The sequence below is a fragment of the Narcine bancroftii genome, chromosome 1, assembly GCF_036971445.1.
Source record: "Narcine bancroftii isolate sNarBan1 chromosome 1, sNarBan1.hap1, whole genome shotgun sequence".
Taxonomy (NCBI): Eukaryota; Metazoa; Chordata; class Chondrichthyes; order Torpediniformes; family Narcinidae; genus Narcine; species Narcine bancroftii.
Window position 1 is genome coordinate 370,660,874 of NC_091469.1, and position 14,877 is coordinate 370,675,750.

A 14,877-nucleotide genomic window follows, 5' to 3' on the forward strand; every position below is an offset into this window, starting at 1 on the left:
CGGCAGTGGCAGCGGCAGTCAGGGACCCCAAGGTGGCATTGCCCGTTCTCCCCACCTGGTGGGCGCATGGCCTGCTGAGTAGGCCTCTGCATTCTTTTGGGCAGACTCCAGCAATTAGGCCATCTACACGACTTTCTGAAGGGACAAGTCACCCTTTTCCAGGAGTCGGTCCCTAATTTGATGGGAGCAGAATCCCATGACTAGCCCATTGCAAATAAGCTTCTCCTGGTAGATCACTGCAGTCACATCCTGGCACCCACAGGCTCACCCCAGCTTCCACATGGCCCTTACAAAATTGTCAACGGACTCATCAGGGCCCTGGCGTCGGGTCCCCAGTAGGTAGCAAGCATACAGAGCATTCATTGGGGCTCCGTATTGCTGATGCAGTAGGGCCATTGCCTCTTCATACCCATTACAGTCACAGATTATTTGGTATACACAGTGGCCCACCGCTGCGAAGAGCAGATCATGTTGATTGCCATCAGTTGTGATCTCATGTAGATCTTCAAATGATGTAGCCACATATAAAACCTGATGGAGGCCTCTGGTTCCTTGGGATCGGATTCTAGCTTCTCCAGTCTATGGCAATTAAAATTCTGATTAATAAATTGTGGCACAATCAATGACCATCTGCAGACAGAAAGCAAGTAGTCAAAGGCTTTATTAATCTCAGAAAACCTTGGCATGCCTCTACACGCTGCTGGCTTATGTCCAAGGTAAGTATGAGGGAGGAGATTAGAGCACTCAGCCTTTATTACAATCTTACAGGGAGGGGCTACAGGTACAGAAGACAAGCCAACCTGCCCAGTCCAGGGAGGTCATACCTGCATTACCACGTTCCACCACATGCTGTTAGAATTCTTTTCATCGATCAGTCAAGTAGAGGGAGTGCAGTATTTCTTTTGTAACTTTAAAAGCCCTTTTGTGGGTCAGTAGAAGTGGTCTCTCATTCCTCTGTAAGCAAAAGGTGGAAATCTGACAATTCTGTCTATAACCTCACAACGAGGCCAAGTGGGTTTCTCATTTCACAAAGGAGGTTGAAGAGCTGTTGACTCTTGTGCTGCTTCCCTAAAATGGCCCCAGAGCAAAACTGTATATTCACCCTTAATCTTCAAATGTATCCATTTAGGAATGCGATGTCTTCAAAGCTTGCTGCTCGTTTCTCAGCCACTTCAAATCCTGCAGGCAGGTTGTTAAATCTGTTCTCTTAAAGGAACAGACCCACACAATAAAATTAACTGAAAAATGGGAGAACGTCACAATTGCTGAGTTTCTCCAGCACTTTTGTGTATTTCAAATTGAGTTTAATGTGGAAAAGTTGGAAGCAACAGGAATCAAAGGTGGATCCGTAAATAATGTAGAATCACATTGGATAAAAACAGGCCATTCAGCTCAACTCACCCAGAGTGGGTAGCCTTTTATATTAATGCCATTACTCAGCACTTGGTCCATTGCCCTCTATGCTGAGGTTTAAGTTTATTTGTCACATTTTACCGAGTACAGTGAAAAGGGTGCCTCTGCAAGCAGTCTAACAGGTTATTCTTGATTCATCGAGCTGTATAAAGTACACAATTTAGCGAGTATAGAATTACAATGAAAATAACAATCAATTTTAGTACCAGTCAAAGGCAGCATGATAGCATTGTTGTAGGGTCCATTCAGGAGCCAGATGACTGTGGGGAAGAAACTATCTTTAAGCCTATTTATGCGCACTTTCACACTCTCAAAACTTCACCAGGTGTTTCAAGTACTCATCCAGACATTTCATAAATGCAATCAACAACTCAGCTGCAACTACTCTCACTGGCAGTGCATTTCATTTACTTAGCCACTCTTTGTGAAGAAGGTTCCCTATATCCTCTCTGACTCTCTTCTCTCTTACCCTAAACCTATATCCTTTGGTTTTACCTACTTCTGACATGGAGCCTACTCTCTTGATACCTCTCATAACTTCACACATCTCAATCATAACCCCTCAATTATTAATTAGCGGAGTGGATAGAGAATGCCATTTCAGAGGGATCTTAACATTCTTGACCATGCATCATAAATACGTTATGAGACATATCTAACAAGTAGTTAAAAAGGCAAGGGGCAGTTTAGTCTTCATGGCAAAAGGGTTGGAGTTTAAGAATAGTCAGCTTTGTTACATTTGTACAGAGTGTTGTTGAAGCTAAACATGGAACATTGAACAGTTTGGGTCCCCTTACTAATAAAATATTTTAATAATACTGGAAGCAGTTCCAAGCAGATTTATGAGATTAATTCTTGGGATTAAAGGATCGTCCTATCAAGAGAGGCTAGTTTGCACTAGGGTGACCATGTTTAAACATACAAGAGACTTTGGTTGGGTTTTGGTTGAGTGTTTTTACTATCCGGATAGTTAGGAACAGGAAGTCAGTCTTTTAAAATAGAACTGCATTGAAATGTCTTCTCTCAGAGAATAGCAAAATTATGGAATTCTCTGCCTTGAGGATGGTGGAGAGGAGATCATTAAATATATTTAAAATGGAGACCAGATAACTAGACTGTCCAAATTTGCCTCACTTAACCACCCATCCATTGTAGTTAGTCTAATCAACCTTCCTGCAACTAATTCCAATGAATTAACATCATTCCATGAATAAGGAGGCCGATACAGTGCAAAGTATTCCAGTTGTGGTTTCACTAATGCCTTATATAACAAAGGCATAACCTCCTTAATTTGCATTAATTTCCCCCAGCAAAAAAAAATGTTAATATTTCTTAACAATATATTAGCTTTAGAACGCAGGAACTTAAAAACCCTGGGCTAATATAATATAAAAGTTCTGGAAAATTCTCTCTGCCTCCCTCACACAATTGAAACCATTCTCAAGATAGTGTGGATTAAGTATTAATTTGTATTCGCACTCTATTCTTTATGGTAAAGCCCCTGTGCTAGACCAGAAGTGGTTGACTTACTCCTTTAAAGGATATGGAATGTCGGCACACATCAAATAAAATGGCAGTCTATTCCTCTCCTGACCTTGCTTAAATTCTTATCAAATGCCTATATGGGGATGATTTAAAAGCAGAGAAGCTAAACAGCCCTTTAAATATTTCAAGCTACATTAATTTATTTCAGGCAAATATATGGGGTATCAAAACTGTCACGGATTTATTTTAATTAGCAACCTGCATCGTTTCAAACTGCAATCTTTAATTTACACAAGATGGTTCCATTTTTATAACCCCAAACTCTTTTCGGCCTCAGCACAATAACACCAAGTTTTATTTTCTCTCTCAACAATACAGTTCTATTCACAGATGTCAGCAGTACTTAGTGGTGGCATTCATCCTCAGAGTCCAAAGGATATCGGTTTAAAATGACCTCCAGAGTCAATGAGAATAATAAAAAAATTGCTTGATATTTCCATGCATTCATGCAGGGGAGTGCATTTCTAACTTAGCACTGGACCAATTGTCTCGCAGAAATGCTGGGGATTCCTGCAAGATCACAAGAGCACAAGAAAAAGGAATAGAAGCAGGCCATTTGGCCCATCGAGTCTGCTTCATGAATCCTCCCTGAGCTAAACTGTTCTCGACTTGTCCCCATATCCCTTGATACCCTGACTAATTAGATACCTGTCATTTTCTCTTTAAATTCCCCCAAAGATCTTGGCTCCACAGTTGCATGTGGCAACGAATTCCCCAAATCCACAGTAGGATTACTGGCAGGCAAACAAGAGAGACTGGAGATGCTGCAAATCTGGAGCAATTTGCAAAATGCAGAAGGAACACAGTGGGTCAGGCAGTATCTGTGGAAACCAATAGACAGCCCGTGGTTTGGGTGTTGGCACTGCACTTTGAAACATCATCCAACAACAATGATTGCAAGGATGTTGCCGGGACTTGAAGAGCGGAGTTATAGGTAAAGGTTAGGACTTTGTTCTGCAGCCACACAGAATCCAGTCCAAACCACTGGCAACCCGAGCTCCAGATCTAAACCTCTGACACGGTCAGGACCCCTCAGTGCCTTCAGCACCTCCTCGCATCCCAGTTCTTATACCTCTTCAGCCAGTTTTGAGCCAATCTCCAGCAGTCCACAGCCCAGCAGGGAAGAATAAGGGAGCATAGGGAGCAAGGAGTGGATATACAGTGCTCCCGCAGGGTCCAACTGCCCAGTCAACTGCCATCAGCTCCACATAGGCTTTGAACAGCCCATTAAAGGAGCCAAGGGAAGTTTTAGTTAAAATCCCGCAATTGTAGGGTCTGCACCCAAAATGGTGGCAGCTATAATGAGCGGCAGCCACAAGAGGTTGCAGACTCCAGGGGAGCTGAGGACTGGCGCAGGGCACCAGAAAACAGGGAGACCATCCCCCATCTGCGAAGGAGAAGCAGAGGAGACAACCCATGGGATGGTGACCACAGAGGTGGACCAGTGAGGGGGCTCTGTGACTGAAAGACCCACACATGTGGTGGGATGCTGACAACTCAAGATGAAGAACCCTGAGCTCGTGGCTGCTAGAGACTGCTGTCAGGAAACATGCTGGGCTGTGGACTACTGGAGATTGGCTCAAAACTGGCTGAAGAGGTATAAGAACTGGGATGCGAGGAGGTGCTGAAGACACTGAGGGGACCTGACCGTGTCAGAGGTTCAGATCTGGAGCTCGGGTTGCCAATAGTTTGGACTGAATTCTGTGTGGCTGCGGACACTGCAGAAGTGCTTGAGGCCAATCTACAGACACCACTCGGTGACTCTGGGGGGACTCTCCTTTGGTTCTCTTTCTCTGACTGTTAGAGGCATTTCAGGCAATTTCTGCCGATGGTGAATCTGCCTTACGGCAGGCAAAAGCAATTTCATATAATATGACACTGTTTTATTACAATGACAATAAATTGAATCTTGAATCCTGAATGAGGAAAGATTTGATAGAAGACAAAATTATGAGGGGTATAGATAGATTAAATGTAAGCACACATTTTCCATAGTGTGGGATGAGACATGGGTTTAGGGTGAAATGTTTTAAGGGGAAACATCAGGGGGAAACTTCTTTACTCAGATGGTGATGAGTGTGGAACAAGCTGCTTACAGAGATGGTGGATGTAGGTTCAATTTTGATAGGTAAGAGAAGATTCGATATGTGCATGGATGGGAGCAGTATGGAGGGCTGTGGCCCAGGGGCAGGTCAATGGAACTAGGCAGAATTAATAGTTTGACACAGACAAGATGTGTCAAAGGGCCTGTTTCTGTGGTGCAGTGTTCTATGGTTCTTTCAAGTATGTTGGCCTTCTGCATTTCACTATGCTTCTGCAGAAGTCTTGGACTTGCTTCCATTTGCCAATATTTTTTAGAAATAGGTAATGTATGTTTCAGCACAGAAGGAAATTATTCAATCTTCTATCCTCATGCAGATTCTTTGAAAATACTGTCCAAATTTACAATGTCTTGCTGCCTTTTGGAAGCTTCCACCGAATCTGACAGTATCACCCTTTCAAATTATGTGTTCCAAATCTGAATTATTAGGCAGCAATTTCTCTTTCACACCTGCATTGTGCTTTTATTTTCAACAGGGAATTTCAAGGTTGTCCCACAAATCCTGCAGGATATCCCAGGTATTCTGCTACATTTTGACTTATTCTGTTTTTGAATTGTTAATTCAATCTAAAATTGGATGCCTGCCTAGATAAATGTAATAATTCACATAATTTTAATTATAAATTTCACATTTTGATTCTAGCAGCCTCAGATCACCTTTGACAATGCTGATAAAATTTAATATCTTTGCCAAATATTAAACAAGATGTAAAACAAGAGGCTCTAACTGCTCACTCGGGCAGAAATATAATATTCCCAGACCGCCTGTCAATATTTATAGATGGACAACATAAATGGATTATGTGCTGATCTACTTCATTGCTATTTTTCTGGATCTGGTTATATCCAATTGCCTGGTCTATTTCTCATCATCACACAAATGCATTTTAAAGGAGGCTGCAAAGGCGCTAAATCATTTTTTTTTCTTTCTCATTTATCCATCGTTGTGAAATTATTTTTCATCTTCAAGTATCATGTTGTTACTTGTGTATTGTAAAGAACTATCAAGTTCCTAATTATTGACCTATGATACCCTGAACTGATTGATTTTTTTTTCTACACTTAGTCAGGTTCAAATGGAAATGGCAGCCTAAATCAAAAACTTGCTTCAATTGTAGAAGACGAAGAAGAAGTGGAAGAAGTTGATGAGACGACCCCATTATCACTTGTGTCCGCCAATTTTACTTCTCACAAAAGATTATTAAATTATAACAAGACTATGAATGCTGGCAGTTCTCTTGGAATTAATCAACCACTTCTCCCAGGCCCAGTATGTTTCCGATCTCCCATCAGGGGCTGCAATGTTATGATCAAAAGCAGGCATGATAATGAGTCAATTAACGTCAAGTGTGGAAAAGACAAAAGTCTAAAGCTGCATCACTCCACACTGAATGCATCTGCTTCTCCTGATCTCAGTCCAAGGTATAGCTCATTGAATAGATTCCTGTGATAAATGTATTTTTAATTATTTTGTTTATAGTTTAATTTTTGCATTGAGAGTGATAGAAAGGAACACTGTCCATATTATTTTAGGGTTCTATCATGCACAAATAACAAACATAACGTCTGTTTTAGCAACCTCCTATTTTAACTCTATTAGAAAACTACATTAAATTTATTAACTTCCCTCATAGATGACAGTGGTATGGAATTCAAATATATGAGAATGTTACCCAAAATAATGTCTTTTATTTCTAAATCTAAACTAATCTTGCAAGCTCAACTAAATTGGCAGAAAATTAGAAGCTTGTTTATGTAAGGACCTGCAAGCAAGTTTAGATTTTGCAATCTGTTTTCAGTTCATTTTTCATAAAATAATTATATTTTTTATTTTAATATTTTGCTTATGTTTAGTGATAGAGACTGAACTTACAATAAATGTAAAACATGATTTTTTTATTTTTAACTTTCTATTGCTATCCCTTATGTGGCTATACATGGAGTCAACCATCAACCTGTAATACTCAAAAATTTAGTCTCTTGTCATACTAAGTTTTCTGGATTCAGACACATGGAATAGATAACTTGAGAATCATCTTTGGAGATAAAATATTGCTTTATTGAAGAATCACTAAAAATTTGGAAGCATACATGAAGCTACAGAATATATAAAGGTTTCTCACTAAATAACTCAGAACGAAATTACAGGGACTAATCCAAAATAAGATAGTATTCCCTACAAACATTAAAAAAAAGTATGAACTATGCTTTGGGTAGCGCAGTTAGTGTAGCATTTAGCGCAGTGCTGTTGCAGTGCCAGCAATTGGGACTGGGGTTCGAATACTGTAAGGAGTTGGTAATGTTCTCCCCGTGTCTGCGTGGGTTTTCCATGGGTGCTCTGGTTTTCTCCCACCGTTCAAAATGAACTGTGGGTTGCAGATTAATTGGGTGTAATTGGGGAGGATGGGCTCGTGGGCCGAAATGGCCCGTTACTTTGCCGTATGTTTACATTTGACTAATTTAAAAGTTCATTTTAGTAAAAAAATCTGTTTATTCTAACATCAAGCTATTAATTGCACTGCAAATTATATGCAGAATTTGATTTACTATTACCAAAAACTAGTCTACGGCCCTTTGGACATGCTCTTCATGCAATGAGATCATTACTGATTTGTTCTTGGCTTAGATTTTCTTCTGTGCTGTTCCTCAAGGGCAGGAAGAATTCTGCCTCTCTCAGTCCCCCAAGCAGTGAGTTCCATACCACTGTTCGTCTCCAGGTATAAACCATTCTATTTACTTAATCTAGGGCACATGATATTTTCCACCTCAATTAATCTCGTCTGATTTACAATTACAAGCTATCCAACCCTTTCTGAGAGCCAAAATATTTCCAGACCTGCAAATATCCCAATAAATTTCTTTATCTTTTTGGGTGTAATTACATTTCCTGCTATTTACATTCATTTTTAAAAACTAATTAAGAGTAACAGGCCCTTCCACCCCACAAGCACACAATTCAAGAACACCCATGTGACTAATTAACCTACTAACCTGTATGTCTTTGGAACATTGGAGAAAACTGGAGTATCTAGGTGAAACCCAAGTGATAATGAGTAGAATGTGCAAACTCCTTACTGACTGTGCCGGATTCGAATCCAGGTTTCTGCAATAGTGTTACGCTAACCACTTGGCTAATTGTGCCATCTTGCACATGTACAATGTGGAAGCCAGAATTGTACAGTACTTAATCTGTGAGCAAATTTAAGTTACATTGAATTCCAGCATAATTTTCCCTGCTTTTTACCCTTCAGCTGAGGAAGACAAACAATGATGTTCTTTAACTAACTCACCTTTAAGGATCTGGGTATAAACACTCCAGACAGTTTAGTCCAAGTTAAACAAGAAAATCTGCAGATCCTGGGGTCCTGTGCAATGCACATAAGTGCTGAAGAAACTCAGCAAGTCACACCGCATCCAGAATAAGGGAAAGGCAGTGTAATGGGGCAATGCCCAGTGCCAGCATTCCTGAAGAAGGGCTCAGGCCTGAAACATTGACTGCCTTTCCCTTCCTAGTGATGCTGCATGACTTGTTGAGTTTCTCCAGCACATTTGTGTTTTGCAATCTGCTCCGTTTTTTCCACATTGCTCCCATTTATTCTATATTCTCTTAGCTTTTGCCATCACTTGCATTTCTATGGATTGAATTCTGCTTTCCACTTTTCTGTCCAAGCCATTAGCATCATGCAATCTAAACCCTCCCTTTACACAAATACTGCCCTCTCTTTTATAATTTTCAAATCCATGAAATTTATTCCTGTATATTTATGTTAACATTTTACACAAAGCAAAGAATCTGATATGGACATTTGTGGAACTCCCGTGTTTGGCTAGTCACCATATCACTAATCAACCAGTCCTCTTTGCTTCCTGCCATTAAACAACACTGCAGCCACCATCCTAAGCATTCATTCCCTCTGCCATCAGTGCATGCTGGCTATATAGTGTGCACTTTACTTCAAGGTGCACTGCATTTCTCTCATTAACTACTGGGAGAGCATCTCCCAAATCTGCAACCTTTACAACCAAGAAAGCCACGGGTTTCAGACTCCAGGAAACACATTGCCTGCAGACACACAAGAGACCATGGATGGTGGAATTTGGAGAAACAGTCAATCTGTTGGTGGAACACAGAAAGTTGAGCAGTATCAAAGAGAGAAAATGAATTGTCAACATTTCAGGGCAGAGCCCTTCATCAAGACATCAACAACCTTTTTTCTCCCACAAATGCTAGCTCAACCTGTCAAGTTCCTACAGCACATTGATTATTGCACCATTACCTTCAGGTTCCCCTCCAAATATTACAGCATCCTGATTGGGAAATCTATTGTTGTTCCTTTGGTATCACTGGATCTAAATCATGGAACTCTCATCTCAAGCAACTTCAATGGCTAGATTGCAGCAGTTCAAGGAAGGAGTTCAAGGATGTATTGTCAAGAGTACAGAGTTAGGCAGCCCATGCTGGTTTTATGCCTAGATCCAAAATAATAAATAAATAAATGCAAAATTATTCCAAATAATAATAAATAAATTGTGCAGTCTACAAAGGTGCTGGAGAAACTCAGCAGGTCACACAGAATCCACAGGAAGAAAAAGGCACGGAACATTTCAGCCCTGAGTCCTTCATCATGAAGGTCAAAAATCAGTCAAATGCCTGGATAAAAAAAGGTAGGGAGAAAGAAGGAGGAGAAGAGAGAAGGGAGAAAAGGGAAGGGAAGGGAAGGGGAGGAGCACAAGTTACAGGTAAGAGGTAAAAGGACATGGGTGGAAATAAGTGAGAGGGTAGAAAAGAAAGAAGCTGAGAAGTTGCAGTGGAGAGAGCAAGAGAGGTAGCTCTGATGGGAGAAAGAAGGGAAGAAGGTGGGGAGCTGAAAGATAGGAGATAGCAGGAGGGATAAAGTGAGGGGAGGTGGTTAATTGAAATTGGAGAAGTCGATATTGATGCCATCAGGATTCTTTAGAGATAGCAGACAAACTTTTCCCTTTTAGATTCCACTTTGAACAAGTTGGGGATCAGTGGTTGACATTCACCTGGTCTTTTTGTTACCAGTTCATGAGATAACCTACTGCTTTGGATTTTTTACCATTTATTCCCATAATTACAAAATTACTTCATCCCACTCAGCCTGAGGTTTATTCACATTTGCAATCCTCCATGACTGAAGATTGTAAGACGCTCATGACATTCCTTCAATTCTGCTAATTTCAAAGCAACTTGCATCACGTGACATGTCAAATGACATTCCTCATCTGTCTGCAGCACTTGGTGAAGTTCATGTCTTAAGAATATCAGCTGCTCCAGTCTTAGACGTTGATTGGGAGATCCCTCATCAAGTACTTCTACTCTGTCCATTGCAACTGCATAGATGTCCCAGTGATCAACCATTTCATTTCCACTCTCCATTCCAAGTAGATATGCCTGTCCACGTTCACATGCCAAGATAAGGCTGCTTGTAAAGTGGAGGAACAACACTTTATATTACATCTTGAGTGAAACACAAAAATTTGAAGATGCTGAGATTGTAGTAAAAACACAAAAATGTTGGAGGAACTCACAGGTCTCGCAGCATCCATAGGAGGTAAATATATATATTTATTATATATATATAGATATATATATATATCTATATATATATAGATATATATATATTTGATGTTTCAGGCCTCAGCCCCGACTGCTGCATTCCTCCATTTCTGTGTTTTTATTATATTTGGTCTCAGTAGTTTCGAACCAGTCAGCATCAGTATTGACCTCCAATATCCATTAGTCCTATCTCCCATTATTCCTCTATTCCTCACCCTTCTACTTCCCTTCCTCTACATCCCCAGCTCCTTCTCTTCCTCCTTCTATCAGAGCCATATTTCTTAGCCCTGTGCCCTCTTCCATCTCCTTCCCCCTCCCACCTGTATCCACCCATGACCTGCTAACCTATGCTCCTCTTCCTTCCCTTTCCCTCTACCTTCTTACTTGGGCCCCTGCCTGACTTTCAGCACACCTCGGGGGCTCAGGCCTGATGTCGACTGCCTTTTGCTTTCTATGAATGCTGCACCCGCTGCTGAGTTTCTACACCACTTTTATCTACTGCCCAGAAAATCCATCATCTTCGATCAATGATCCAAAAATGCAAAAATTACTTCCCTTTGTATTCATGGTAAGCAAGTTTATGTTTATTTGTCACAAAATACCTCCTACAATGAAAGAGGTTATTTCACAAATAGACCAAAAGGGCAACATGAAAGCATTATTATGGGGCTTATTTGAAAGCTTGATGGCTGCAGGAAGAAACTGTCTTTAAGCTCATTAGTGCATATTCTCACACTCATAAGCTTTCTTCTAAATGTGGTGGGGGGGGGGGAGGAGAGAGAGAAGAGAATGTCCAAAGGTGGGATGTCACTTTTAGTGTGCTGGCTGGCTTCCTTAAGTAACAGGTGATATAGCCATTATTCGCGGATGGAAGGAAGGTTTTCATTATGTTCTGAGCTGCATTCACCATCAATATGTCAGACAAGAAGTCAAGGATCTAGATGCAAAGGGGAGCACTGAGGATTCTGAAGTTTGGGAATAAGCTTGCTGGAGAATATAGTATGAAGGCAGAGGCAGTCTATGAACAGTGTTCTAACATGCTTGCCCTTGGAATCCAACTGTTTTGGGTCCAACTGAAGACCAAGGGAGATGGGATCTGCTCAACCGACAGGCAAATTGAAGTGGGTCAAGGCTGGCCAGTAGACCAGAGTCAATGCGAGCCATGACAAGGCTCTCACAGCACTTCATGATGGTGGACATCAAAGCCACACGTCTGTTATCATTTCGGCCCACTATTATGCTTTTCTTTGGTGCCTGTGAGATGGTGGAATTCTTGAAGCATATGGGAACTTCTGTTGTCAGAAGAGATTAAAGATGTCAGTAGACGTGTGCACCAGCTGTTATCAAGGGTGGACATGTCCTTGGACTCCATCTGGTCAGGTCATTTTCCATTGGTTCACCTGCAGGAAGGCTGCTCAGACTTCAGCAATGGTGACCACAGGTGTAACATCACTGTGGTAATTTATGTGGATGAAACCTTTCATTTGGCTCTCTGTTCGAAGTGACCATAGAACATGTTTAACTCATCAGTAAGCATTGTGCTGTTGCATTCTGTACTGCTGCATTTTGACTGGTAAGGAGGATCCCAATAAAATCTGGAGACACAAGAGACTGAATTGAGAGCAAAATAAAACTGAGTTACTCCAACAGATTGCTTTTTGCTCCTGGATTCAAAAGTGACTTGGTGAAAAAAGAGGGAGGGTGGTAATGGAGGATTCTTTTTTCAGATTGGAGACCTGCAACCAGTGATGTAGTGGAGGGAGTTGTGCCAGGTCCATAATGTTTGTCATCTATATCAATAATTTGAAAAAATGGTTCACAAGTTTGCAAAGGACACCATGGATTGTCTAAGTTTACGAGGATCTAGATCAACTGGGGATTGTCAGATGGAATTCAAATCAGATAAATGTGAGGTGATGCATTTTGGTAAATCAAGTCAGGAGTTACACAGTAAATGGTGAGTTCCTGGAGAGTGTTGTGGAACAAAGAGAAATAGGGGTGCAGGTACATAGTTCACTGAAAGTAGCAGTTCAGGGTGGCTACAACCTCCATGGAAAAGTTGACAGGATTATAAATTGGGGACTGAAATTGCCAGATTTTAAAAAATACTATTGGGCGGCCCAGTCGAGGTTAATTGCTTCACTCTTTGAGGAAGGTGGTATCCCCTCTTGGGTGAAAATTGGACAGCACACAGTAGAAGATAGCGGGAGAGTTTATCTATAAATGGGACATCAAATTGATATCAGGGAAAAGGGATAATCCCATATTAAAACATGTAATTCAGACCATGGCCTAAAATAAATCAATGTGTTGGACTGAAGGTGGGAATATCTCCTAAAACTCCCTTGACCCAGAACAAATTAATACCCGTGACTCTGGATAATAAGAAGGTGCTGGAAGGAGATCAGATATATTGAAGATTGCTATGAGCAAGGGAAGCTCATGTCATTCAAACAGCTAAGAACTTTCTGAAGGGATAATTTTGGACCGTCTATGGCCCTACTCATGTGTAGTGACTTGGAGATTCTAATTTGAAAGGGGAATACCTATTTATCTCTGTAATATATCTCCTTTTCCAAAGTGAGGACCCATAGCTGGGCTGACACTGGTCGAGGGAAAGGTGGGAGTCAGACTTGGGCACAATAATCCATGAGCGGTGCTGGGCAGACCTGTGTTTGCACAGCATGACAGCAGTTATTAATGCCAAGAACAGATCGGTGCAATACAATTTCCTGCATCAGTTGTAACTCACACCACAAAAATTATATAAATCTAAATCAGAAATCTCAGAAATGTGCTTAACCTTTATCTATTCAACCTGGCTGTGTACAAAGGTGAAATTTTACTGGGAGGACCTGGAGGAATTTCTCAAAAAAATTACAAAGGTGGATTTTCCCCACACGATCTGGGAAACATTATGGACGTGAGTTTTAAACTGTTCAGATCCTTTATCCAGAACCCTTGGGGGGACAATGTGTTCTGAATTTCAGATTTTGGAAATCCAGATTTAAGCCCACCTGAATTGTGCTGCCGTATCCACCCCCACCCCCTTCCAGTCGCGCTGCCATCTCCATCCCCCACCTCGCCCTGAATTCTCCCCCCGTCGCCCAACTCATGCTGCCGGTCTTCCCCCTCCCCTCGCCCGACTTACGCTGCCGGTCTACCACCCCCCTCGCCTAACTCGCGCTGCCGGTCTTTCCCCTGCCCAGCTCCCCCTACCGTCTCTCCCCCCCACCTGCCGGATTTCAGAGCTTTCCGGATTTTAGATGTCCGGATAAAGGATTGTGTACCTGTACCAAATTCAGTTTGTGAAGGTCACCTTGGCAGGAGCCAGGTTGTGTATAGTGGTCACTTGGAAGTCCAACTCCCAACTAAACATTACACAGTGGAATATGGAAATGCAGAGTTGTATTCCCTTGGAGAAAATTCCGAACAATTTGAATAGGAAATATGATACATTTGTTAGGGCGTGGCAACCCTATCTGCAGGACATTGATGTACAGTTATAATTATATCCCTTTTAGATAAAGTGAATACAACCACTGTGGCAGATCAGTGAAGTGGGTCATGGCACAGGCGACGTGCTCTTGTATTTTGTTCCTTTTTTTAGGTTTCTTTTGGTTCTTCTTAAGTTCCCTTAAAGGTTTTTTGACTTTAATTAAATTTTGTTCTTTCCATTTGTTTAATTTATATAATCTTTTCTTTGCTGTATGAGGGAGGAAGGGGACAGGGGTAGGGGATAAGGTAGACTTTGTACAATATACACTATTGTTTGAAAAAATGTATTGCTTTTTTGGATTTGTGTGAGTCATTGAAAATCAAAAATAAAATATTAAAAAGAGGTAATAGTGCAGGTAGGCAGGGTGATGAGAAAGCTGTTTGGCAGACCGGTCCTCTTCAGTAAAGGTACCAAGAGCAGCAGCAGGGCCACCACTTTACAACCAGTTAAAACATTGGTGACACCACACTTGGAGTATTTGTGCAATTTCTGTGAGACTTGATGCACATATTATATCTTTATCTCTTGACAATTTAGCCTCTAATGCTTTAATTCTCCTTCCATACGGAGTTTGATTATTTTCAATTTACACTCTTGCCCAGAAATTCTCTGTAGTGCCTTAAAGGGAGCATTTAAATCTTCATTAGTCAGTTCTACCTCCTTAACCCTCAAAGCGTTCTGGTCAACACATCCAATAAGTCACACTTCATTATGAATATAATAAATCTTAAGGTACTG

The 14,877-nt window shown here is 41.2% G+C and overlaps 1 protein-coding gene across 16 annotated transcripts in view; it reads left to right on the top strand.

The window, feature by feature from the left end:
• Window positions 1-14,877, top strand: part of kcnh8 (potassium voltage-gated channel, subfamily H (eag-related), member 8) — a 340,322-nt gene that overhangs the window by 268,685 nt on the left and 56,760 nt on the right. For 15 of the 16 annotated variants that reach the window (XM_069913171.1, XM_069913166.1, XM_069913145.1 and 12 more), the window contains 2 exons: window positions 5,536-5,577; window positions 6,126-6,481. In XM_069913171.1, the coding sequence (XP_069769272.1) occupies window positions 5,536-5,577; window positions 6,126-6,481 (398 nt within the window). The remainder of the gene's footprint in view (window positions 1-5,535; window positions 5,578-6,125; window positions 6,482-14,877) is intronic. The other variant, XM_069913147.1, reaches the window with a different exon arrangement.